The sequence below is a fragment of the Rissa tridactyla genome, chromosome 5 (assembly GCF_028500815.1).
Source record: "Rissa tridactyla isolate bRisTri1 chromosome 5, bRisTri1.patW.cur.20221130, whole genome shotgun sequence".
Lineage (NCBI taxonomy): Eukaryota > Metazoa > Chordata > Aves > Charadriiformes > Laridae > Rissa > Rissa tridactyla.
Genome location: NC_071470.1, coordinates 42,010,845 through 42,035,336, shown reverse-complemented (window position 1 = coordinate 42,035,336; position 24,492 = coordinate 42,010,845). Strand labels below are relative to the sequence as shown.

General features: G+C 40.6%; 2 protein-coding genes across 5 annotated transcripts in view; one reads left to right on the top strand and one right to left on the bottom strand.

The window, feature by feature from the left end:
* CLCN3 (chloride voltage-gated channel 3) overlaps positions 1–13,108 on the top strand; it is a 72,737-nt gene extending 59,629 nt beyond the window's left edge. For 2 of the 4 annotated variants that reach the window (XM_054202182.1, XM_054202183.1), the window contains 5 exons: positions 1,723–1,909; positions 3,277–3,675; positions 5,751–5,967; positions 8,286–8,361; positions 10,022–13,108. In XM_054202182.1, coding sequence (XP_054058157.1) covers positions 1,723–1,909; positions 3,277–3,675; positions 5,751–5,967; positions 8,286–8,361; positions 10,022–10,180 — 1,038 coding nt within the window. In that variant the 3' untranslated portion in view covers positions 10,181–13,108. The remainder of the gene's footprint in view (positions 1–1,722; positions 1,910–3,276; positions 3,676–5,750; positions 5,968–8,285; positions 8,362–10,021) is intronic. The other 2 variants (XM_054202184.1, XM_054202186.1) reach the window with 1 other exon arrangement.
* A 1,975-nt stretch (positions 13,109–15,083) lies between these two features.
* LOC128909857 (histone PARylation factor 1) lies at positions 15,084–23,965 on the bottom strand. The gene is made up of 8 exons (XM_054202187.1): positions 23,863–23,965; positions 22,055–22,214; positions 20,236–20,422; positions 19,632–19,730; positions 18,422–18,572; positions 17,615–17,702; positions 16,847–17,019; positions 15,084–15,348 (listed from the first exon to the last, which is right to left on the bottom strand). The coding sequence occupies exons 1-8, from the start codon at positions 23,917–23,919 to the stop codon at positions 15,217–15,219; spliced, it is 1,047 nt and encodes a 348-aa protein (XP_054058162.1). The 5' UTR covers positions 23,920–23,965; the 3' UTR covers positions 15,084–15,216.
* Between the last annotated feature and the right edge of the window lie 527 nt (positions 23,966–24,492).

Here is a 24,492-nt window from a genome sequence, read left to right as displayed (position 1 = left end):
ACAGTTAGACTTGTAACCATTATCCACATGTGATGGAAAGAGAAGGAGCTAGATGCATAAAAATGTTACATTAACAAAGAACCAGAAACCATTTGGATGTAATTTCCATGTGGAGACCGAATTTCTGTGGCATACTGCTGTAGCAGACTAGACTGAGGCCGTTTCAAAGATGTATACAATTACTTTTATGTCTGAAATGTTATTTTTTTCAGGGTGCTATTGAACAGTTCACCGAGAAAGAATTTAATTCAGGAAAAAACCTGGATTTTAATAGTTAGAAAGGGGTTTAGATGCATGATTAATTGTGGGAAATAACAATAGTGGTATAAACGCACAATTTGGATATCACACTAAAATGATAGCACTGAATCTGTCAACACTGAAATATTAGGTAATTCAGGATGGGAGTAAAGGATTATTGAACTTTTTCCCAAAAACCTATGCTGCCGGCTTTCAAACACAAAGTTTGCTATGTTTTTTTTGTCCTTGGTTTGTCTGTTAGAAATCATCTTTGCAACCATATATATTGGCAGTATAATAATAATAATAGATTCTAAAATACAGCTCTGCACCAGACATTGGATTCCATGGCAAAATCAATAGTTTGTTATTGCACGGTACTTACATTTCACAGCTGTACAGTGGAAAAAAATGAAATCATGTGTCCTGTTACACGAGGAGTGCAAGTTTTTAATGAAGTTATTTTGACAAGATGGGTTTAGGTGCATTTAGACAAAAAGTAAAAATTCTACTACTTATTTGTAGTCAGATCTCTACCTCAGTCACAGCTGAAAATATTTTTGATATGAACAACTGCTGTGAGGAGAAGCAGCGGGCATTTGCAGCTTAATGAGACGTTTAGATGCCAGTATGTTTTTTGGAAAGAAGATTAGCTTCCTAAGGAGGAGAGAAGATACACAACAGCAGCTCCTCAGATGAACCCTCACTCCTTATGAAGCCGCTCATAAAAGCAAGACTTGCAATAATATTTTACTAAGCCGTGTGGGTATGACAAGGCTGTGTGGCCTTTTCAGGTTTTAGTTAATAACAGAAAAACAGTTTAAATAACTAAGATTGCAGTAGGAACTTTTTTCTTTTTTTACAGTAACGTGTTACCTACTTTTTGCAATGGGAGTTGTCCTGTCTTCTTCTCTCTTAGTGTATTTGGCATTTTATATACACTCCTTTGGATTGGAAACTGCAATATAATAAGCAAAGCCTCATTTAAAAATCACCAGTTTAGTTGGCCATCTAATTTATAGCAGTATTAGGAAACAGTTTGGGAAGGCAGTCCTCTATGCAAAGCTTGTTTAGTGAGCGTTGGCTCAGGGGAACATGAAGTAATAGGGGAGATGAGAAATAGTACGGAAGACTTCTCAGTACTAGTAGCACAGCTTAGACTGGACACACATATGGTAGGAATCGTGCTGTTGGAACTGAGAATCTAGGTTGTGGTCCTGTATTGGTGATAGATTTGCTCTTAAATACACTAAAATATAAATAAGCGCGCTCATAAAATGGATTCAGCCAACCAGGTTGATCAGAGATATCAATGGCATAGTCCTAAGTTTCACTAACCTTGCAATGTCAACTTACATGTTTTTAATGTGACAATTTGAGCATTTGCATCACTTTTGGCAAAAAAAAAAAAAAAAAAAGAAAAGATTACTTACAAAACTATGCATCAGGTATGTTCCCATCGGCATTTTGTTTTTGTTGCAGGTTCCATCTGGGTTGTTCATACCCAGTATGGCAATTGGAGCAATAGCAGGAAGGATCGTAGGAATCGCAGTGGAGCAGCTGGCCTACTACCATCATGACTGGTTCATTTTCAAGGAGTGGTGTGAAGTTGGAGCTGACTGTATTACACCTGGTCTTTATGCCATGGTTGGTGCTGCTGCATGCTTAGGTAACTAAAGTATACCAAAGTAAATAAGTACCTGATTTATTATATGTTTCCAAACTAATGATTAAAGATAAAGGGAGATAGAAATGTGTGCAGTTTTGGAACACGTTTTTTACGTGGACTTCTCTCTCTTCAGAATAATACATTCACATCTCTACAATCCTTGTGACTGAGGAATAACATGTGAAATTTAAATTGACTATATGATGAGAAAAAGAAGAATTTAAATAAGAGTGTTTGCTTTCTTTTTTTGGTATGAACAGGTGTCATTAGTACATCAGTCAGAAAAATCAGATTCTTGAAGTGTATAAAGTAGAGGATTTGCAGAGTCAAGTACCGTTGAAATTACTACAAGGAGGTGATGTGATCAGCTGTCACGTCTACATGAATTGCAAAAAGCGTTCTTGAAATTCATAATCCAAACAAAAATTTCATAAGTGTCTGATGATTTGGGGAGTCCGGCTTGAGGTACTTTCGACAAGTCTGATTTACAAACTGTTGAAAATCAGCTTCATGGAGAGAGGCTTAAGTTGGGCACCTAAACTAGGAAAGGTTTTTTGAAGGCCTTGTCTTGCCCTAGCTTATACCTTCATCGCCGTAGAAATCAAACTTAAAAGCTATTAGTACAGATTCTGCAAAAAGTAGACCTTTTCCTTAAGGAAAAGTGCATTTGATCGATCAAATAACTTAGTGGTACAAATTTAGGTTTTGGAGAGAATGTTTTGTTTTTTAATAGTTCAACTTGAATCACTTTTGAATGCATTGGAAGAGAGATCATATTCTTTTATTGAATGAAGATGCAGCATCAGAAACCTCGGTAGAAAAAACATCTTGAGTACTAACAAAAGAGAAATGTAATCCCTGTCTTCTCCTGTTGTCCAAGAAAGAGATTTCTTTTCATCAGCTCAGGATTCTCTTTAGCTTTTATGATTCAGCAACGGCAATAAGTTCCTAATCCTTTGGACAACAAAGCTGTTGAATTGCTACCTGTGACTTCCCTGCATTGCTTCCATTCTTTTTCCACATTCTTATCTTACTGTATTTCCTTGCATTTCACAGTATTTTTAACCTAGGTGTGGTGTGGAGAAAAACATAGTTTATTTTTAGTTTACATGAAATAACGGCACATATTTTTCAAATCCCTTTATTATCTCACTTTCTAGAAATTTTCCCTAAAGCTCTGTTTTTTTACTTCTGGAAGTTTCATGTTCATTTTTCCTGTCTGCTTCTGTTTGTATTATACAGAATGATGTTTGTCAGATGACCTTTAATGACAAAGTTATATTTGTAGCTCTCAACAGGAAGGCAGGATATTCTAAACTCATTATTATCTGATACTAGAGTGTTACTGGCTACCATTTTTCTTGCAGGTGGTGTGACAAGGATGACTGTGTCCCTGGTAGTTATTGTCTTTGAGCTAACAGGAGGGCTGGAATATATTGTGCCCCTAATGGCTGCAGTGATGACCAGTAAGTGGGTAGGAGATGCCTTTGGTAGGGAAGGCATCTATGAGGCGCACATCCGACTGAACGGATATCCTTTCTTGGATGCAAAGGAAGAATTTACTCACACAACACTGGCTGCTGATGTTATGAGACCTCGAAGAAGCGATCCACCTTTAGCAGTTCTGACACAGGATAACATGACAGTTGAAGACATAGAAAACTTGATCAACGAAACCAGCTATAATGGTTTTCCTGTTATTATGTCAAAAGAATCGCAGAGACTCGTGGGCTTTGCTCTAAGAAGAGATTTAACTATTGCAATAGGTAATTATCTTCCAGTATTGCATGATTATATATGCCAAATTAAATGATTCTATAGCTTAAAACAGAATTTACTTTGTGTGTTTCTACACTTATTTCAGGTTTAGATACCTCGCATGGGCTGTCTGTTCCTTTATTGAAGTATGTGATTATCTTCAGTAGCTGGCTCTGAAATGGAGGAAATGTTAATCTCTTTGTCTCTGTCATAAAAACAAAAGTTGTAATACTGAAATAGGCCAAAACATCATCTCGTCGGTATTTCTGTTTGTTTTGAGGCTTTTGGTAGTATCTCTTTTTCTCAAGTGACACTACACTAACGTTCTTCTTTAAAATTGAGTAATTCTTATTTTAGAACAGCAGGATTCTGAGAGAAATACTGTCCAAGTAATTTTTAAATTTAAATGTGTATCGTACTTCTCTCTGACAGTATTATTTACTGTTTTATAACAACTAAGATTGTATTATGGAGAGATAAGTGAAATATTAATTATTTTAGGTTTCTGTTTTTCAGTTTATTTGTGTAATGGGAAATTTGGCCCTGGCCACATGAGCACACGAGCTCTGTTTGGGCCCTCTTTCTCTGGGTGAGCATTAGGACTTGTGTGATACTAGTACTTTGTGCACTGGCAAGAAAAATTATCTGGATTTTGAGGATACTATCATAACCAAAGGGGAAAAAAATCATTGTTATGTAAGAAAATGTTACAAAATCGTAATAGTTGGTGCATGAAATCAGTGATGGAGGCTGCATCTTAAAGTACTTCCCCCCCCATAATTCATAAGATTGTATATTGACAAGCATCTCTTTAACAAAGACACTGGAGAAAGAGCCACAAAAGTCTCCTGCAACTTTTTTAAAAAAAATGTTTTGTGAACACAACACTGCTTACTTCAGTAAAACTTTTGCCTGTGGTCTTGATACTGTGCACACTCTGTGGTATTACGCTACGTAGGATGTGTAGGAATGTCCAAAACTAGGAAATTATTATAGATACCTTACTGGTTTAAGTTTGCATTTACGTAAAAGTGAACAAGGGAATACCAGAACATTCTTCTAATAATACACTTTCACAGGTAAGACTCATTTCAGCTGCTGAGACCTTATAGCAGCCTTCCAGTACCTAACGGGAGCCTACAGGAAAGCTGGGAAGGGACTCAGGAAGCGTAGTGATAGGACAAGGGGTAACGGTTTTAAACTGAAAGAGAGGAGATTTAGATGAGATATTAGGAAGAAACTCTTCACTCTGAGGGTGGTGAGGCACTGGAACAGGTTGCCCAGGGAAGTTGTCAATGCCCCATCCCTGGAAGTGTTCAAGGCCAGGCTGGATGGGACTTTGAGCAGCCTGGTCTAGTGGGAGGTGTCCCTGCCCATGGCAGGGGGGTTGGAATCAGATGATCTTTAAGGTCCCTTCCAACCCAGACCATTCTGTGATTCTATGAAATTGCACAGTGCAAGTTGCTCTGTCTTGGATTTTGGCTGGCTCGAGAGTCCTTGTGTGAAGTAGTTCAGGCTACAGGGGGGATGCTGTTGTCACCAAGGTGATGAGGAAATGAAAAGGAAGAGAATCCACTTCACAAAAAGCTAAATAAATTCATTACAAACAAGAAGACAAGATTTTCAGAGTGATCAGAAAATGAGGTCTTTCATTTCAAACCAACGGTAATTACAGCCATTGGAATCATGACAGGGCAGCTGTCAATTGAGACTGGCTTTTCCCTTGATAGTTTCTTCTGATAGTTTCTTCAGCAGCCATCTGTCTGCTTCCTGTGTGTTATTTTTTTAAGTCTTTCCACCTCTTTATTGCAAATAAAACTTATTTACTGGAGTGAGAAAGGTAGTATCTGAAGAACGGCTAAAGCTGTATGGTAGATGGGTTTTGTGATTTCTGCACAAATGGGATAAAGCAGTGGCTATGGAAACACATCAAAATAGCATGGATCAGAATATCAGCATCTGGAGAGTAACATCAGAATCTGGTGGTGTTGATCGATCTGTCTGTGCACTAAATTGTCTTACTCCAAGAATGTAAATTCTTCCTCCTCTGCTGTTTCCCCCCCCTCCCCTCTTTTTCTTAAAGAAAGTGCTAGAAAGAAGCAGGAGGGGATTGTTGGCAGTTCCAGGGTCTGTTTTGCCCAGCACACCCCGTCGCTTCCAGCCGAAAGCCCTCGACCTCTGAAGCTTAGAAGCATACTTGATATGAGCCCTTTCACCGTGACAGACCACACACCAATGGAAATAGTGGTGGATATTTTCCGGAAGCTGGGTCTGAGGCAGTGCCTTGTAACACACAACGGGTGAGTAAAGTGGCAGCAATGCTGTCTGTTTTGTTAGACACAGTAATTTTTACTTCCAGGATCAGAGTATTTGAACCAGGATGTGTTCCAGGATCATGGTATTTGAACCCATAAGTTTGGCGCTGCAAATGAGGACCCTAACTGTTAAGAAAGTGCTGTGCTGTGGCACCTCTTAAATTCTTGCTCCTCCCTTGTATTCTAAGTAAGCGATCAGGTGATTTCGGGCATTTTAAGATGTTCTGTTAAAAAGTAGCTCTCATTTGGCAAGTTTTGTGTGTGCAACTTGAATGTGGAGGAGACACAACTTGTCTCATAGAAATTTAGTCTTGTGTGGTGCACAGTCTAAGGCCTGTATTTCCTCATTCTTATATATGTATGTTCTGGCAATGTGCAATGTATCAGCTCTTGAACATCTACAAATACCTGGGTTCATAAAAAGTAAGGGAGAAAATGCAGTCAGTATCTCCTCTTCTGGAGTTTAGTGATGAGAATTGTCGCCAAGCTCTTGTTTCTGCAATACTAACAACTAAATAACTGCTACTAGTTCTGAAACTTCAATCTGCAACTTTTGTTTCTACATTTCAAAATATTTTGAGAAAGTAATTCTAAGATTTAGAATGAGACTATAGGTAAATAAATCAGCCCTAGGCATGGAAACATAACTGTTCATTATAATTGCCTCTTATCTAAACTATTCATTTTTTTTTTACATGATCTTTTTTCTGCGTAGCTGCTCCTTTAACATTCTGCTTTCCTGTATCTCTTGTGTTTAGCACTTGACACACAACATTGCAGCTCCTACCATAGTATCTTGCTTTCTCTTTAGCATGTCTTTTAAGGCACCTGGGGAGTGAAACATTGTCTGCTAATCCACTTTATTTAGGATCGATGTCCATGGGTCAAAACCCAAGAAACTTGAAATATGGGTGAGACTTTCTTTGTTTTGCTGTGGGCAAAAGGACTGCTGCTATAAGTAGCAAATATTTAAATATTGCATTGGTTTCCAAATTTATTTTTTCAAACATATTTTAAAACAAATTTATTTTAAATGATCTGCTTTCCCCCCCGCCCTGTATTGAATGGCAAATACATGTTTTCCGAAGCATAAATGACTTCAAAAACCTTTCTCTGATCGGGAAAGGATGTCACTTAGAAGTCAGTGCAGGCATGCAATTATTCTTGTTTTGTGGGGGGAAATTTGAATTGATAAAACTTCAAGGAAGAATATTTATTATGACGGGGGGGGTTTCTTAGTTTCTGTTGGGGCTGAGTGCTCAAACATTGACATTGATGTTAAAACTGCCTCTAAAGAAAGCTTTAATCACGCAAAGCTATGTAAAACTGTCCTATAATTTTTTAACTATTTTATGATAAAGTAGCAGCACGTATGGATGGCTTTAATAATTTGCTGCTTTCAGACATTCATATTTATTGTCCTGCTTCAATTTACAGACTTGTGATATTCCATGAGCACGCTGTCCATTACAACCAGATCAGATGGTAAATACTAGGACTAGCAGTATTTAGCCGTGGCATACAGCCACGTGGACAGCAAGGACTACTCTCTACTTTGGCAAATTTCCTGCAAATTGAATATACCCACATAAAGACACACATCAACTTACTGGTTCCAGTCCAGATTGGAATAGGAACTGTGCAGAAATTGGTGCTGATGACAAACATAGAGGTATATAAAGACTGAGCCTCACTTTTCCTGATTTGAACCACAATATCCATTCCAAGGAGTTGCTCTTGGTTTGTACTGTCATGAATGAGAAATTTGCCTGAATTTGTCTGTTTCTAGGGACACCAGATAACCCTGTGTCATAGTGCAGCTTCACACCTCAATTGCTATGACTTCACACAGTTACTACTTTGTTCATCTACTGTGGCTTGTTAAAATGTGACTAATTATCTGTATGTGTGAGGAGAAATAACTATTAAACAAAGGAAATGAAATAGATTTTAGCTTCAGTGCCTCTAAAACCTGAAGAGATGTGAATTTGGGGAGAAGGGATGAAGAACGCTTCCCTGACCTGTACTTGATATGAGAAGCATGCTGCTCTGGGGTGGTTGAAGATCCAATTGTGTTCAGAATTTTCGGAGAAAAAGAAAAAAGGCAATGTCTGGGAAAGGGTACTGACTTTCAAATCATTTTTCATTTAATTATCTCATTAGCTTTCCTGCAACCATTCTTTTTTTTTTCTTTTTCTTTTTTTTTTTTTAAGTTTTGCTCTACTCTAATCCTTTTTCGTTATGATTAGAACTTTTTTATTTGATTTCACACACAGTTATTAGCATAACATGATCTGTTTCAGGATTGTCTTGGGGATCATCACAAAGAAGAACATATTAGAGCATCTCGAGCAACTAAAGCAGCACGTCGAACCCTTGGTGATTAGATATATCAGATCTCATAATTAGACACATTAGAAGTCAGGAAGCATGAAACTTGTGAACTGTTCAGGGCTTTTGTGACAACAATGAAACCATCTTGTGCTAAAAAATTGTATTAAACCATAAAACAATATGTGCAAAATCCTTTTGTAGAAATTAAGCTGTTGATACGGACATGCTGTTAGTCACAACATTAAAGGAAAGTAAACAATAGACTTTCTGATATTTTTGTTCTTGGGATCACATAGATCTGTCTAGTTGATCTGCTGCTTTCCCCGGGTGGGAAAGCACACAGCTAGGAATACGTTTTCCTTGCCTAATGCAAATTCAAATTTTCTTATATGCCAGTTTCTTTTTCTGACCTTGACAGCTTTAAATAGCTGTTAAATAGCAAAGTATCACGTCTGCTGAGAAGCAAAGTCAAGCATGTTTTTAATGTATTGCAGCATTAGATCTTCCCTGTAATCCCCCTTTATCGACGTGATTTTTAAAAAGTACTCTTACTTTTAGTAAAGTCCTGTGATTCTGTTGTTGTTACCCACAGCAATTAATGTACTCCTTTATAAAATGTTCGGTGATATCCTAAGCCACTAAGTGGCAGGCTGCTGTGTTGACTATTGCCTTCAGAATCTAGATACTGTTTTAACCATGATGTTGTGAACTAACCTTAGATTAGATGGTAGACTTTGCCTTAATTTGGACATGGGTTGCTAGTTACATCTCTACTAAATATACCCACCAGGTTTAGCTGCTTATGTGCAAAACATGCTAATTATGTTCTCATTTTATGCTAATATTTCACAAGTATTTCATGCGTCCTTTACTAAGACAAAACAAAATGTACTAACCAGAATAACAAGGGCAGCAGCTCATTCATTCTGCTCTTTGCTTCTCCTGTGATATTATCCTTTCGGACAGTCTCATCCGTTTTGATATTTCGCAGAGTTACAATTTTAAAAGCCATGAAGATGCTGTCGTAAGAGCACAGTATCTAAATTGGAAAATGACAGTTTTCTTCTGTTATTCACCATTTATTTTCTAAAGCTGTGAACTCCCAAACCTAGTTAACTATTGTTTATTTTACAAAAGTTTCATGGCCAATACAGTGTGCTCCTATGAATACATTCAGCCTGAGCCAGTGCGTCAGACTGGAAGGATCCTTACGATTTAAAAACGGAGGGGAGTTTGATTTTGCTATTGGGATTTTGGGCCATCAGGCAGTACGTCACTTCTGATGGCTAGGTGCGATCATGCTTCCCTTATGAAATGGGATCAATATCACTTCTTTTTCATACCTCTTTTTTCTTTGTCCCTCTTTGTTACTTTTTTGTTGGCATACGCTAATCAAAATTTCATTTTTGTAGAAACAAAAAGTTAAATAAAAATTGTCATGGGCTCTACTTGTATTACTTGTATTTCATTAAAATGGATCACAGCTGTCGGAGACCATCTGATACGGTGTCTCAGCATTGCTGTCTTTTAACAAACGGGTGGTTCCTCAATATTTTGATGAATAAAATGTTTTTGTTTAAATAAGAAAATCGGGCTGTTTACTTTTGCTCTATTCCTGTCAACAAAAAGGACTTGGCTACAGATTTGTTCCGCTTTATTGTTTTCCCGCTTGGATTAATATCGATCTTCCATTTATCCTTTCCAGGCGCCTCCTTGGCATTATAACAAAAAAAGATATCCTCCGTCATATGGCCCAGACGGCAAACCAAGACCCCGCCTCAATAATGTTCAACTGAAACCCATAGCTGAGGAGAGAGAGGAAGCGGAAGAGGAGGTTCATTTGTTGAATAGCACAACACTTTAGTCTGGGGAACACTTCTAAAATCAGAGCCGAGAGCTGGGTTTTTGCGTGACAGTGCTGCTGGAAATCGGGAGTTGGTCTGGGGGAGTATGTGGCGAGGAGGAAGCTGATGGGAGCGTGGGAAGGGAGAGGAGCCGCTGTCCTGCACTGGATGCGTCCCGAGACGTCAGGTCTGCCATGATAGTGCAGTGGGTGAGCCCTGCCGGGCGGCACAATTCTCCAGCCCCAGCCTGGTACTTCAGCATTGAAGAGATGCGGTATTAGTCCCTGTTTCTGGAGGGATCACTCTGAATTGAGCCATCTTACGGAGACTGAAAGGTCTTGCCCTTTTTACCATGGAAAACTGTTGTGTTAACTCATGAAACGTATTAATTATTACGCGTCACCTTTCTACATTCCAGAAGAGCTTTATTTCTCTCTCTCCTGAGCCGTAACAAAGCCTCTTTAAAATTGGTGTGCCCTTTTGAAGCAGTTGTTTCTCATATTGAGATGTACTGTGAGTTACTGAGGTTCGATCACAAGAAGGGAGGTTTTTCTTGTGCCATTAAACGTGTAAGTTTGTACATCACAAAATGCTTGGGGCCGTACAGATCCACTGCGACAAAAACAGATTGAACAGGTAATACCTTGCAAGACTTCTCTCACCGCACGTGCTGTCGTGATACGAGAAAAAAGAAAACCGGCTGAAACTAGCGTTTCAAAGGAAAATACTGTTTTTGCTGCAGAAATTATCAATAATGTGACCTGGTCTTATGCAATTTTTGTATTATTGAAAACACTATGATATATACCAATGTTGTGCAGTATAAGGAAAAATACTGCTATTCTACTAGTTAAGAGCTGGAACAATTCTGTATACGTGTATCTGGTAAAAATTGCATGCTACAACACTGGAGATCTTTTTCCCCCCTTGTAAAATTTGAGAGCGGTCATTTTTATTTTTTTTCTTCTCCACAAGAGATGTTCCACTGCTGACATGGTAGGAAGAAATGCAACTCATAACTTGCACTAAATGTATATTATTTTTCTTGAAGTTTTACCATTCTTTATTTATATTTGTATGGATTTAAAAAAAAAATCTATTAAATATGAATCAGTTACTATCTCACATAACTAATTACCTTTTTAATGTGATTTTATAGAATAATTCATAATCCTCTGCAAGTAATGGAGGATTAGCAAATGTTTACAACTAGATGAAGGGTATAAACAAAATGGTTTCTTTATGATCCAACATGCATATAAGATCATTTTCAAATCTAACTTTCACTGCCGTTACCTTGAGATTCCCTTTTTCCTTTCCTAGCAGATAACTGGAACAGTAATAGCAAAATTTCATTTTAGAAAACTGCAGGGTTTAAAAAATAATAGTAAGAAAGCAACTATAATTACTAGATTGCTTTTGACTTTTTTTTTCTTTTCAAGTATATATATGTAGCCACAGAAGATGTGCAGCAGGGCAGAATTGAATCCAGTACTTGAAACTTTGGCAGGACTTGAAAATTCAGCAGCAACACCCAGACTAGCAGGTGAACTGACAGATCCCCAACTTCTTTACTTTTTTTCTTGCCTGTCACTAGATTATTTTGTTTCCTAGCCATTTTATCAAGCCACCACAAACACGTGCAGAGGAAAAAAGGCAATATGCTATACACACGAAGGTGGGAGGAAAAAAATTAAGGAATCGGGCTGACAAAAATCATACTTTATAACAGGGAGGTAGATAAAATTTCCTTCTTTTAACAATTACGCCTTCAAGACTTGATGAGGCTGTGACCAATCTGGTCTAGTTAAAGATGTCCCTCCTTACTACAGGGGCTTGGACTAGATGACCTTTAAAGGTCCCTTCCAACCCAACACATTCTATGATTTTAATGATATAAATGGTGAAAGTCAAAATTACTAATCCTAGGTATCTCTAAGGCATTCATCAGTTACCTCAAACATCTTTATTCGCAAAGTACTCTGTATGGTTTTATCTTAAGTACATTAACATACTGAAACAAAATTCTGGTACTTTTGGCAAGCTCCAAAATAATGCCTGTGCTTAAGTGCTCCGCTGAATTTTCACCAATTTTTCTGAGTATAAAACTGCCATCTACATCTCATCATCTCATCTCTGGCAGCAACTGGAACCAGTAGAAAGCAAAATGTGCTAGTGGGTTCATGGTGAGCAGCCCCTGTATTAAAACGGGTTTGGAAGTGAAACAGGGAATGGGGCTGTGTTAAAATGGGAGCATTGCAGCAACTACCTGTATTCTTCCACAAGAAGTCGGTGCTAGTGGTTCAAAGCTTGTTCTGCTGCACTGCATGGGCCTGAAAAAAACTTTACAGAAGCAGCTTCACAAAGAGCAGAATTTGGCCCATTTATAGAAGGCAGCTCTGGAAGTTGTCTGTGATGCCAATTTCCATTGTCTAATTTATTTATTTTTTTTACAGTGGAAGAATAGAAACACACTACACCTATAAAAATTGCTTTAACCCAGTATGCATCCCGAGCATTGCATATAAATTGTGCATCTCTGTTGCTCCTCTTACCTGCTAAGCTTTCCCTGTTGACATTTAAAATGTCTTCTGACAAACATACGTTAGAGGTTCTGATAACGACGTACGTGTGCCTCTGCTGTGCAACAAAAATTTTCTAATGTAAAACTTCCAGCGCCTTACTCGAGTTACTAATTTGAAAAAAATAAAATAAAAAAATGTGGTGGATGGGAGGGGGAAGTGTCAGCATTTTTTTTTTTCAGGCCATTCAGTTACTGGTTCATGAAGAATGCCTTCTTTGTTAATCTGTGATGTTGCCTAGAGCTGTATTTAATATTGATCTTAATGTTTTTATTTATAATAGTGTGGTAGAGCTGCATATCATTACAGTAAAAATTCTGATTACTGTGATGATTTAATCAAACATTAAAAACTTCTGTATGACCATTTATTGTTCTGTCATGTTTTCTCATTGTTTTCACAAACAATATTTGTGTTCGGTTTTGTATTTATTTTCCCTGAGAGAAAATCAACAGCTAAGAACTTTACATACGGGACAAGTAAGCAAGTAACAAAGAAAAGAATGAAGTTGATAAGGAGACGCAGTCTTTGTATTGCCTTGTATTTGGCTACAAAGCAGTAGCCAAATCAACCCAGTGGTTTGTTTATTTTTTTTCCAAAACAGAGCTTTTAAAAATTTAGTTATATGATTATAGAATAGTTGGCTTCCTGATTTAAGAGGGTTAAAAGTGGACGATGCTTTTGCTGTTTGAAAGCCAGGATTACGTAGTTTCTACACAGTAGATTTTTAGTCCCTCTGGTTTGAAAAAAAAAAAAACTGGTTAGACACCTGTTGGTGATGTATATTAATGCTGTACCACACTTCAGTATTTTTTCAATAGGTGTAAGAGTTTTCCTTCTCAATTAGAGGTTAATAGGCAAGACTGGGAAATCCATACTTAAGGTCCCTATTTTCACACATTGAAGTTCATATTTAAGTAACAGTGTGAAAGGTAAATACTTTGTTACTTATATGATTTACAAGGCCTTACTATGAAGGTCTCTTCTTGGAACCTAAGAAGAGGGACATAAATGAGACTGAATTTTCAAGAAAGTATCTCTTTATGTATAACATACAAAATTCTGGTCCCATTAAGAAGTCCCTGAATGCTTGTGCTTATGCTTGACTCAATGGAACATTTATACGCCGAGTGAAAGGGGTGGGGTTGTCAAATTTACAAAAGTAGATGGGGCATGTCATTCTCACAACTGAAAACACCTTTTTGGTTTAAAGACTCAAGATACATTTTTGAAGCACTCTGACTTACCTTGCAAGTTATTAGTTTATGCTGGAAGGGACCTTTGGAAGTAAAATTGTTTGCTGTAAGAGTGGACGCAACTTTTGAGATGTGAGCGTGTTGCTAGTGGTCTGTAATCTTCCTCAGCAGTGCTCTCATCATCAGTAGTGACGTGAACTGCTCCGATAGAAGTCATGTCACTGTATGATGGCAGGCCTGTTGAGTAAGTTATTTTCCAGTGGTTTCTGGACTGTTACTTCAAGCAGTTGCCTGAGAAAAAAACCCTCTAAGTGTAATAACAACAAAATAGAGCCCAGTGAATTGAAAACAATTTGCATCTTGTACACAATCACTTCAATTCTATTTTTAGAAGTCCAGATTAGTGAAAACAGGGTGATTCACCTGATTAATAAAGTAGTGAATGCAGTGGAATTCCCAGTTTACCTCATAATGTCAGGTAGCTGTTCTTGAATCCCATTTGCATCCTATTAATTCAACCAGATCCAGAAGACTGAGATTGAGACCAGATGTAGTGCTTTGTTCTAATGCAAAAAGAAGGGAAAAAACCCTTGTGTTTTTTACATGTGTGGTGGGACAGAATTGAGGAAACTTGCAGTGCCAGTTAAGAGTCACCAGGAGCAGGGACATGGAGTTTGCTAGCTGTAAACAAGCTGGTTGGGACTGAGCTACACCCAACAAATCCAGGGTTGAATCACTTCCCCAGCGCCTACGGGTTTTCTGAGAAATGTAAAATAGTAAAGCAATGTAAAATAGTAATCCGCCCTTTTTGTGCTTCGTTTCAGCCCGCAGCACAGTAACAGGGTGCTGGGTTTAGCTCCAGGCTGCGAACCAGAGCAGAGTAACCCAAAGGCGGCACCTCAGCCTTTCCTGCTGTGAAGCCGGAGCTACCGGCAGCAGGCACCGTCGGCGGGGGCAGCGCGGTGCCCCGGCACTGACGGACGGGCCCAGCGCTGACCGGAGGCCGCCGGCCGCGTTTCAGGTGTCTCCGGCGGCAGCGCCGGCTCTCGCCCGGCGGCTACGGCAGCCCGACGCCCCCCCGCAACAACCCCCACTCGGCGCACGCGCAGCCGCCCTCCCGCCCCCAGCACGGGGACGCACCGCCCTCCTTAGAAAAGCTTTACTGAGGCAGGGGTACAAAAACACGCAGAAACACACAAAAACAAGAAGGAAAGCCACAGGCGCGAGAGCTGCAGCCAGCCCGCCCGCCCGCGCGTCGGGGGTGGCCCCGGTGGCGGCTCATGGCGCCAGCTGGTCCATGGGGTCCTGGCGGCGGTTGGCCAGGTGGGACTGGATGATGTCGGCAAAGAGGCCCCTCCGCAGCAGGGTGTAGGCCAGGGGCAGCAGCTGGCCCACGGTCTTGTGGAAGTACTAAGGGGGAGAGAGAGAGAGAGAGAATGAGATGGCATAGGTGATGGGCACCGTACACGAGAGGGAGTTTAGTCCTTCTCCCCATTTTGGGCTACAGCAAAAGTGTCCATGTTTCCTCTGGCTCTGTACACCAGGGGACAGCTGGGCTCCCGGCAGAACCCAAGAGCTGCTCCGAGCACCTACAGACAGACAAAAACACCACGACCCAACCCCCGTGGTATTTATGGGCAAAGCCCCTGTTTGTCCCTCCTGTTTACTACACAGTAAGGTTTCTATTTTTAGAGAACAGCTGCAAAGTTACCACTGTTTCAGATTGCTGCATGAGATAGGTATCAGGACACATCACAGTATTGTAAACAGTGTGTCAGCGGTTAATCTCGTGTGCTGCAAAGCACAAGCGGCGAAAGATGGGGGTTTACTGGAAGTAACTGCTTCCTTCACTGCCCTTCCAGAACCGAGCAGCTGAAGCAAGTGTCACTGCAAGAAGGGTCCTAAAAAAGCGGGATATCACAGGAAAATATAACACATTGTCAGATGCTGTAGGGAACTTAGGAGAGCAGGCCAGGAAATCTAAGAAACACATTAGTAATTTAACAGTGTGTGGACAGAACAATGAGTGTTCCTTCATTTCAGTGGCTATATATTTTAACTAGCATTTAGCACAACTTTTCTGGGCCTACATTTAATATTGCAAGATTTTTATCTTTCTACCTGATGCTTTGGAGCACCCCTTAGCCCAATACTGGTTTTACTAAAAGAAGCTATTCTGCATGGCTGCTTCTGTGACCATCCATTCATATTACAGTAATGTTGAAGCTTCTTTATATGTTATTTCCCAGCCATAGATTTATAACAGACATGACCCCTTTCATCAACAGGGCAGTGGCTAATCCAGAACAAAAAGTGTTAGGTAGAATCTTTATGAGTGATTAAGTGCTAGTAAGTCAATCAGCTTATTTATGATACTCCTTGTTAATGCAGAACCAGAAAGAGACATTGGGTGGGAGATCTACACAGCCACACAGGCAGCGTAGGCAGGCAACTGACCTAGGTTCCGAGTTTTTCAGCTGGGGTTACCGCAAACACCAGTCTCTTTCTTGATCCAGTCCAGTCGAACACAAGTGCTCGTGCCCAGGCAAGTAGTTGGGGGAAGGACGCTACAGCTATTCAGTATATCTGGATCAGACAGTCTGCATTTTTAGGAGTCTAGTGACTTTGTCTTGTGCACATCAAATCACAAGAGTTAGATGCTGCTTAAATGCTTCTGTATTGCACGATTGTGCTTTCAAACAAGCAATTTTAAATTCAACATGGAATGGTGTCCTAAGTGTGACTTTTTAACGGTCTTCACAATTAAGAATATCCTTGTAGGCTTTCAGAATTCCTAGGGATAATTATGCAATCGAGTTGGGAATAAAGATCTATGACACAGAACAACTCCCAGTCCGTGCATAAAATAATGCATAATTTTGTGAAGTATGGTTGTTGCAGTACTCACATGTGATCCATAGCAAAACAGGTCCATACCCAGTTCATATCCCATTCCATAGTCACATTCATCATTAGCAAACTGAACAAAGGTCAGCATTTCTTGAAGGGGTGCAAAGGCCTTCAGTCTCTCATCATCAGTAGGAGCATCAACAATGGCCTTGCAAATTTTTTTAAGATTAGCTGCAAAAAACAAAAGTATTTAGATGTTTAAATAAAGAAATTTAATATTGCACAGAAGTAGTTCGTGGCAAAAACATATCTGTGCATCACGCTTACACGAATGGGCATACCCTGAGCTGCTGGTGAGAAAGCTTCCCCCTTTCCTTTGCTGCTCATTCTTGCCCTGTGCCCACCCATCTCAGTTTCCCCAGAGACAGGCATTTGTGTGGTGAACATGCATCAAGGAACTGATTCTGATTAGAACAACACTGGGAAAAGAAGAGGGATAAAAAAAATAAACCCACAAATCCCTGAGTGTAGATCAGGTTTTTTGGATGTACTTCCTGCGTGTTGTACCAATACAGAAGAGAAGGTCATTCTAAACAACTACTTCAGGAATTATCTCAGATTTAGCGTGCTTCATTGATTCTCATCTGGTTCATTCAAAGAAAATACTTTGAGCTCAAGTGCAATGGTTAAGACTTACGCCTTTTACTCCCACCGCTCATATTCTTCAAGTAGTAAATAGGAATTGTTTGGTTTTTGCAGAGTAGCTGCATGACTAAAGATTGTTTACTTAAATAAAGCAGAAGAATATAGTAAACAAGATATTTACCATTTGTTTCAGGAAGTTCTCTGTATCCAACATCATTTTTGTCCACAGGAACAACTAGGCCTGCTCCATGAAATGCTTTGGTCACCACCTAAATAAAGAGACAGGAAACTGAATATAGCACGGTTAAGTCAATACTGTGACATAAAACCACTCATCTCACTAAGCAAAATTAACACCTGACTGTTGGTGGTCAAACCTAAAACAGTGTCCAGGCTCTAGCACATCAACTTAGTTTCAAATTATATAGCAGTTACTTTTAAGTATTGACATTTAAAATATCTGGAAGCTCTATTTCAGTTAAGTTCTGAAATCTAAGAATCCTTGTAGTCACTTGTGTAGCACAGTACTACATTTGTTTAGTCATCTCCTACCATAATTATTTCTGATAGGTATGCAAAAAACCTCTGTCACTAATGCATATCATCCTTAATGTCCTGTTTCCAAGAGATGCAACCCAACTGTTTACATCAATCTTCATTTTGAAGCATTTTTCTCTATACTCACCACTTGTTTACTTTTTAAATTATTTCCCTTGTGGTTTTTTTTTTTCCCCTTTAATTGAATGCCAAGCTATGGTTTACAAGAGTAAAGTGTTTTGATTTAATCCTATTATTTGGAACACACTTGTATTAATCTGCCCTCTCCCAAAGTTTTACAGAGAGAGCTGATTAGCTCTGGAAATTCTTATGTGAAGCATCCTTACTGACTATAAGGAGGAAAAATAAAAAAAAAAATAAAAGAAACAGGCAAGCACATGAAAAAAGTTTAACAGAACTTAGTTCTCTCCAGTGATCAGAAAAGTCATACTTTCTTATCTCTCTGTTTCATCTTCGTGGTTTTTTGTTCAAGAGAATAACCCAGTTCTTTTGCTGTTCTTGTTAGTTTTTCATCTATGTCTTTCAAAATTGCATTTTTCTTTTTATCGGTCACTTCCTTAAGTTTTTTTGAGAAAAATAATCTGCAAACAGAAGAGACATGTCTTAAAAGAGCTTAACAGAAAACAAACAAATGAATAGCCTTCTAATCACTAAACCTCCAAATCTTATAATGAAGATTAGCAGTCATGGCTCTATTTATACACATAGACTTGGGAATGCAAGCCTCTTAACAACAAGAAAGAAAAAAAGTTTGGCACAGACAGTACTTCGGCATTTCCTATCTGTTATTAGCATTACAGTATAATTTATGCAATCTGCAGGTGCTGAAGATTCTCCTGGGCCCAATAGCTGTTCATCTTTCTATCTTAAGAATTTGGTTTGCTGCTTCAGTGCCATATACGCTATTTGTCATCCAAATCATGCACATAAAATACATATTTATGAGTTTCATCATGGTGCTTTCAAAACAAGTGTCCTCGTTTAACTCTGCACTACACAAGGGTTCTTTTGCAGAAGCTTTTCTTCAGCATGCTTTCACTTACTGACACACGTCTGTCCTTAGAGAGCTTTCCATTTTTAAGAGAGGTCACGAAATCTGTTGTTTACATTCATGATGCAGGACCATGTAAAGCTTCATGAATCATACTGAATTACAGATCCAAATAAATGTTATCCTGCCCCAGGTCAGAAATGGTACTTCTTGTAGTTATTCATTGTATACAAAATAATGTATATTTATGTATGCAAGAACAAGAGCTAAACACTACTCATTTAGTACGATATTCAGATTTCCTTTACCACTGTTTAAGATGCCCTTTCTTTACTGAAAATACTTAGGTAAAGAATAACACACCCAGTGAGCATTTTTTTCCCTTATAGATCCTATCCCTGCCAATATATTTAAAGAATGAGATAATTATCACACATTTATTTTATTTATAAATAAGGAAAACACTGTCAAGAAGCCTACTAAGGCTTTTGAGAGTACCTTAAAATTCACTAGCAGGAGCAAAAAATAAGTGAGGGTTTCTTAAGAAAGAAAGATAACAAGTTAGCTGCATTTTTCCACATCCCATCTCCCAGTTAATAGCTTCTCTTCTACTCTACTTTTTATGAATAAAAGTAAACATGAACCTTACTTGACTGCAGCAAAGACATTATCACCAACTTGTGAAATCACGCAGCCCTTCTTGGCTTCATTTGCACCAACCCACACTGGAAGTTCGTCTGGCACATCCCTATTTATGAAAAAGTACACACAAATAGTCAAGCTGTGTCCATTTCTCCTATTTCAAAGAAGATTAATTTGCCTCCTCACCATGCTGCCACCTCCTTCAGAAACCTAACAAGAAGTGCCCTTAGATCTAAAGCTCTAAGATCTTACTGCATGGCTTTCAAAGGAGCTTGTGTCAATACATGCAGAAAGAATACATGTTCCCTTTATTTCATAAGGCTTGACTTTTTCTTCTAAATATCATGGCAAAAGTTAAAGATTAATAAGTGAAGGTGCACTGGAGGGTTGGGGGAGGTAGTTTAATAAATATTTAGATCTAGTCTTCAACTCCAATATCTTTGATCATTTTTAATAAAAAATATCAACCCATGTGTTAATATCTTATTACAGAAGAGAAAGATTCTTGTTTGGTGATAACGCACAGTCCTCAAATCCTGTCTTGTGGAAAACAGAGGAGAAAAAGCCCAATGTAACTACAGTCCAGCAAGAGCATATATTAAACAGAATACCTGAAATATCCCATGTGATACTGTGTTTTGCTATCCCCGACAAGTATAGTCTGGAATTCTGGGGGATCATAGAAGAATCTCCAATGAAGATTGAAGTCCAGATCTGTTGATTTTGCTTTTTTGTGTTTTCCAGCAAGAATATCATATGGTCCAACCAGCTTAAGTCCAACACTTGACACAAGTGCATCTGTAAAGCAAAGCATGAACTGGTTTACTTTCTGGTGGATGCATACATAAACCAAGAAGCTCCTGTTATCACTCACATATCAAAAGCTTCCATAAATCCAAACAGTCAAACACTGTTTACCAGACAAGGAAAGCTGAGACAGACAAGGAAAGCTGAGACATTCTTTTATTCAGAGAGCTTTCATTCAAGAGTTAGGTTATTTCACCTCTCATAAGAAGTAGTGGTCAACGACTGAGTGTCCAGATGGAGACCAGTGACAAGTGGTGTCTCTCAGTGGTCCGTACTGGGACTAGTACTTTTCAATACCTTCATGAACGACACAGACAGCGGGATCGAGTATATCCTCAGAAAATTTGCAGATGACACCAAGCTGAATGGTGCAGTTGACACACCTGAGGGGAGGGGATGCCACCTAGAGGGACTTGGACAAGCTCGAGAAGTGGGCCCATGGGAACCTTATGGGGTTCAACAAGGACAAGTGTAAGGTCCTGTATCTGGGTCAGGGCAACCGCCAATATCAATACAGGCTGGGGGATGAAGGGATTGAGAGCAGCCCTGCAGAGAAGGACTTGGGGGTACTGGTGGGTGAAGAGCTGGGCATGAGCCAACAATGTGCACTCAAAGCCCAAAAAGCCAACCATATCCTGGGCTGCATTAAAAAAAGCATGGACAGCAGGTCAACAGAGGTGATTCTCCCCCTCTACTCCACCTTGTTGAGACCCCACCTGGAGTACTGCATCCAGCTCTGGAACCCTCAGCACAGGAAGGACATGGACCTGTTGGAGCAGGTCCAGAGGAGGGCCACAAAGATAATCAGAGGGCTGGAGCATCTCTCCTGTGAGGAAAAGCTGAGAGAGTTGGGGTTGTTCAGCCTGGAGGAAATAAAGCTCCAGGGAGACTTTATTGTGGCCTTTCAGTACTTAAGGGGGGCTTATAAGAAAGATGGGGACAGACTTTTTAGTAGGACCTGTAGTGATAGGACAAGGGGTAATGGTTTTAAACTAAAAGAGGGTAGATTTAGACTAGATATAAAGAATTTTTTTGGGTTTTTTACGACAAGGGTGGTGAGGCACTGGAACAGGTTGCCCAGAGAAGTTGTGACTGCCCCATTCCCTGGAAACATTCAAGGTCAGGTTGGACGGGGCTTTGAGCAACATGATCTCATGGAAGATGTCCCGGTCCCTGGCAGGTGGCTGGACTAGTTGATCTTTGAAGGTCCCTTCCAACCCAAATCATTCTATGATTCTAAACGAAACTGTCATTTCTAGAGCATCTAGGGATGACACATTCTGTTACATAATAAATTTGGGGAAGGTAAAACCTGGATTGATATGAGGAAACATCAGTTCCATACTAAACATTTTGCATGTACTTGCAAGAAAGGCAGATTTAGACAACATTGAGTCCATTTGTATTACATGATTTCAGTAATTATATTTTAGAAAGCTTGAAGTGTACCAACATCTTTGTGATTATCTCCAGCATTCTTGCTGACACTCACGTAAATATCCTGCATCTTAACTGAAAACTGAAGCAACATTAGAATGCATCTGACCACCTCCAGTTTGCCTGCCTTCAGGCTGTTTTTGCAACTGAAAGTTAGAAAAGGCAAAAAAATATTTAAAAACCCACCACTTGGTTTCTCAGGATCTAGTTCCTCACAAAACTTCCAAAACTGAAAGAAGTCTTCAGGCAGTCTAAGCCGATAGCATGTTTCTGCTTCTTCACGAAGATTATCAGGGATATCTGCCTGATTTGACCTTCTCTTCTTGACATCTCCATTTTTTTCACACTGCAGATTAAAAAAAACAGAACAAAGTTTATTTAGTTGCTTCCTGTAGTTCTAGAAGGAGATGGACCTGTTGGAGCGAGTCCATAGGAGGGTCACAAAGATGATCAGAGAAGACAAGCTGAAAGAATTGGGGTTGTTCAGCCTGGAGGAGGCTCCAGGGAGACCTTACAGCAGTCTTTCAGTACTTAAAGGGGGCCTACAGGAAAGCTGGGATGGGACTTGGGAAGCGTAGTGATAGGACAAGGGTAAGAGTTTTAAACTGAAAAAGGGTAGATTTAGATGAGATATTAGGAAGAAATTCTTTATTCTGAGGGTTGTGAGACACTGCAACAGGCTGCCCAGGGAAGCTGTGGATGCCCCATCCCTGGAAGTGTTCAAGGCCAGGCTGGATGGGGCTTTGAGCAACCTGGTCCAGTGGGAGGTGTCCCTGCCCATGGCAGGGGGGATGGAACTAGATGATCTTTAAGGTCCCTTTCAATTCTATCCAGTATAGGATTCAATGGTTTTACAAAGCTTCTATATTAACAGAGGATCAATGAGACCATTAAGTTATGCTTGTTACCTAGATCAACATATGTATCAATTAGAACATCTATTTTGGACAGAATCCCTTAAAAGTGCATTACGTAAGACATGTGCTAAACATGTATGAAATAGCAAAGTGCTACTTTGATATTGATGAGTCAATATAGCCAACAGAAACACTTTTATTAGTTAATCAAGCAAAGGACTAAGCAATCCCAAGGTTTAATCTAAGTTCTACATTACTTTAAAAAGACCATTTCCAATCACACAGCAGCTTGTATCCAATAAACTTGTGTGTTTTACAGGCTTTTGGAGGTAGGGATACTATTTTGTCATGTCTGATTAAATCACGCAACAAAAATCCTCTGAGTCTCTACTATCTGAACTACTTGGCTATTCAACATCTAAACTGATACAGTTTACAGCATAGAATTTTAGAAGTAGCCTAAACTTTAAGTTGTTTTAAAAAAGGATGTAACACAACCTGAAACAGGCTAGGAAATGATCCGTTTAAGCATGCACACCACTAAAGCGGTAACCTCAACTACCTCAAACCCACATAAGGCTCCAAGAATGGGCAGGAATCATGACCCCCGTGTTTTAAAGAATAATAATTAAAAAAACAAACAAGGTTTATTGTCTCTTGTTAGGACAGTACAACGAGACAGACATTTCACTTCTCAAGTGGGCTGCCACAAAGTACTTTAGTATACCATGAGTATATGTTCCCAGCCGCAGGCAGCCCGGGCGCATGAGGAGGCCAAGGCAACTGCTGTTCACAGCACCCCTGAAAGGCTGCGGTCCCCCGGGAGAAGCCCCGGCTACCGGGGAGAAGCCCCGTGTCGGAGAACGAGGGGCCCAGGGCCTTTCCTCACAGCCCCGGAGCAAACCAGAGCGAGTGGCACGGAGGCAGAGGCCCGGCACCACCACAAGGCATCCGCGCCCATTCAGGCCTACGGCCCTCGGAGCTCGTCCCCCGCTCCGGGGATGCCCGGTTGCCTCCGGCCACGGCTGCCGCTCCCCGCCACCCCCCGCAGGCCCGGCGCCCGCCTCGGCTCCCTCAGGCGCGGTGACACGCACCATCCCCCCATCCCCCGCCCGGCGCGCGCCCGCTAACGGTCACCTGCTCGCCGGCCGGGCCCGCCGCCCCGCGCGGCCTCCGCTTCCCGCCACCTGTCATGCCGCCGCCGCCAGCCGCATCGCGCCCGCCCGCCCCGCCGCTTCCGAGCCGCGGCACTGCGCCTGCGCAGGTGGCGGCGGCGCGCGCCGGAACGGCCCCGCCTACCTCCTCGCGCACCGGCCGGCCCGCTGAGGGGACGGAGGCGCCGCCCGAGGGGAGCCGGGGCCGGTGGCGGGGGCGGCGCGGCGGCTTTTCTGCCCAGGGAGGGGCCTGGCTGCGAGGTCAATCGGGGTTTTGCAAGGGCGATGCGCAGCTGTACATCGACGATTCAGCTCCGGAGCCGGCTGGCAAGAGGAGGAGGATTAGGGTGGGGGCTACCGTTAGCCCCGGGCTAGAGGAAGCCTCGCGGCCTCTGAGGAAGGGAACGAGGCGGGAAGAGAACGAACGGCCTTGTGTTGACTGCGAACACGGCTGTGGCTGGAGCTGGAGCTGGGTGCTGGAGATCAGTCGGGAAGCTTCCAGCCATGTTTCCTCAGTGGTAGGTTAGCTCACCTCAGGACTGCCTAGATACGCTTTCAAGATTATTATTGGGTTTTGGGGTTTTTTTAAACCCTAATTACACGTACATGCAAA

Excerpts from the sequence above, each read along its gene's own strand:
- LOC128909857 (XM_054202187.1), bottom strand. The coding sequence starts at position 23,919 with ATGACAGGTGGCGGGAAGCGGAGGCCGCGCGGGGCGGCGGGCCCGGCC. Across the intron at positions 20,423-22,054 it reads AGATCCTGAGAAACCAAGTG|ATGCACTTGTGTCAAGTGTT; the intron begins GTGGGTTTTTAA and ends TTTGCTTTACAG. Across the intron at positions 18,573-19,631 it reads AATGTCTTTGCTGCAGTCAA|ATTATTTTTCTCAAAAAAAC; the intron begins GTAAGGTTCATG and ends TTCTGTTTGCAG.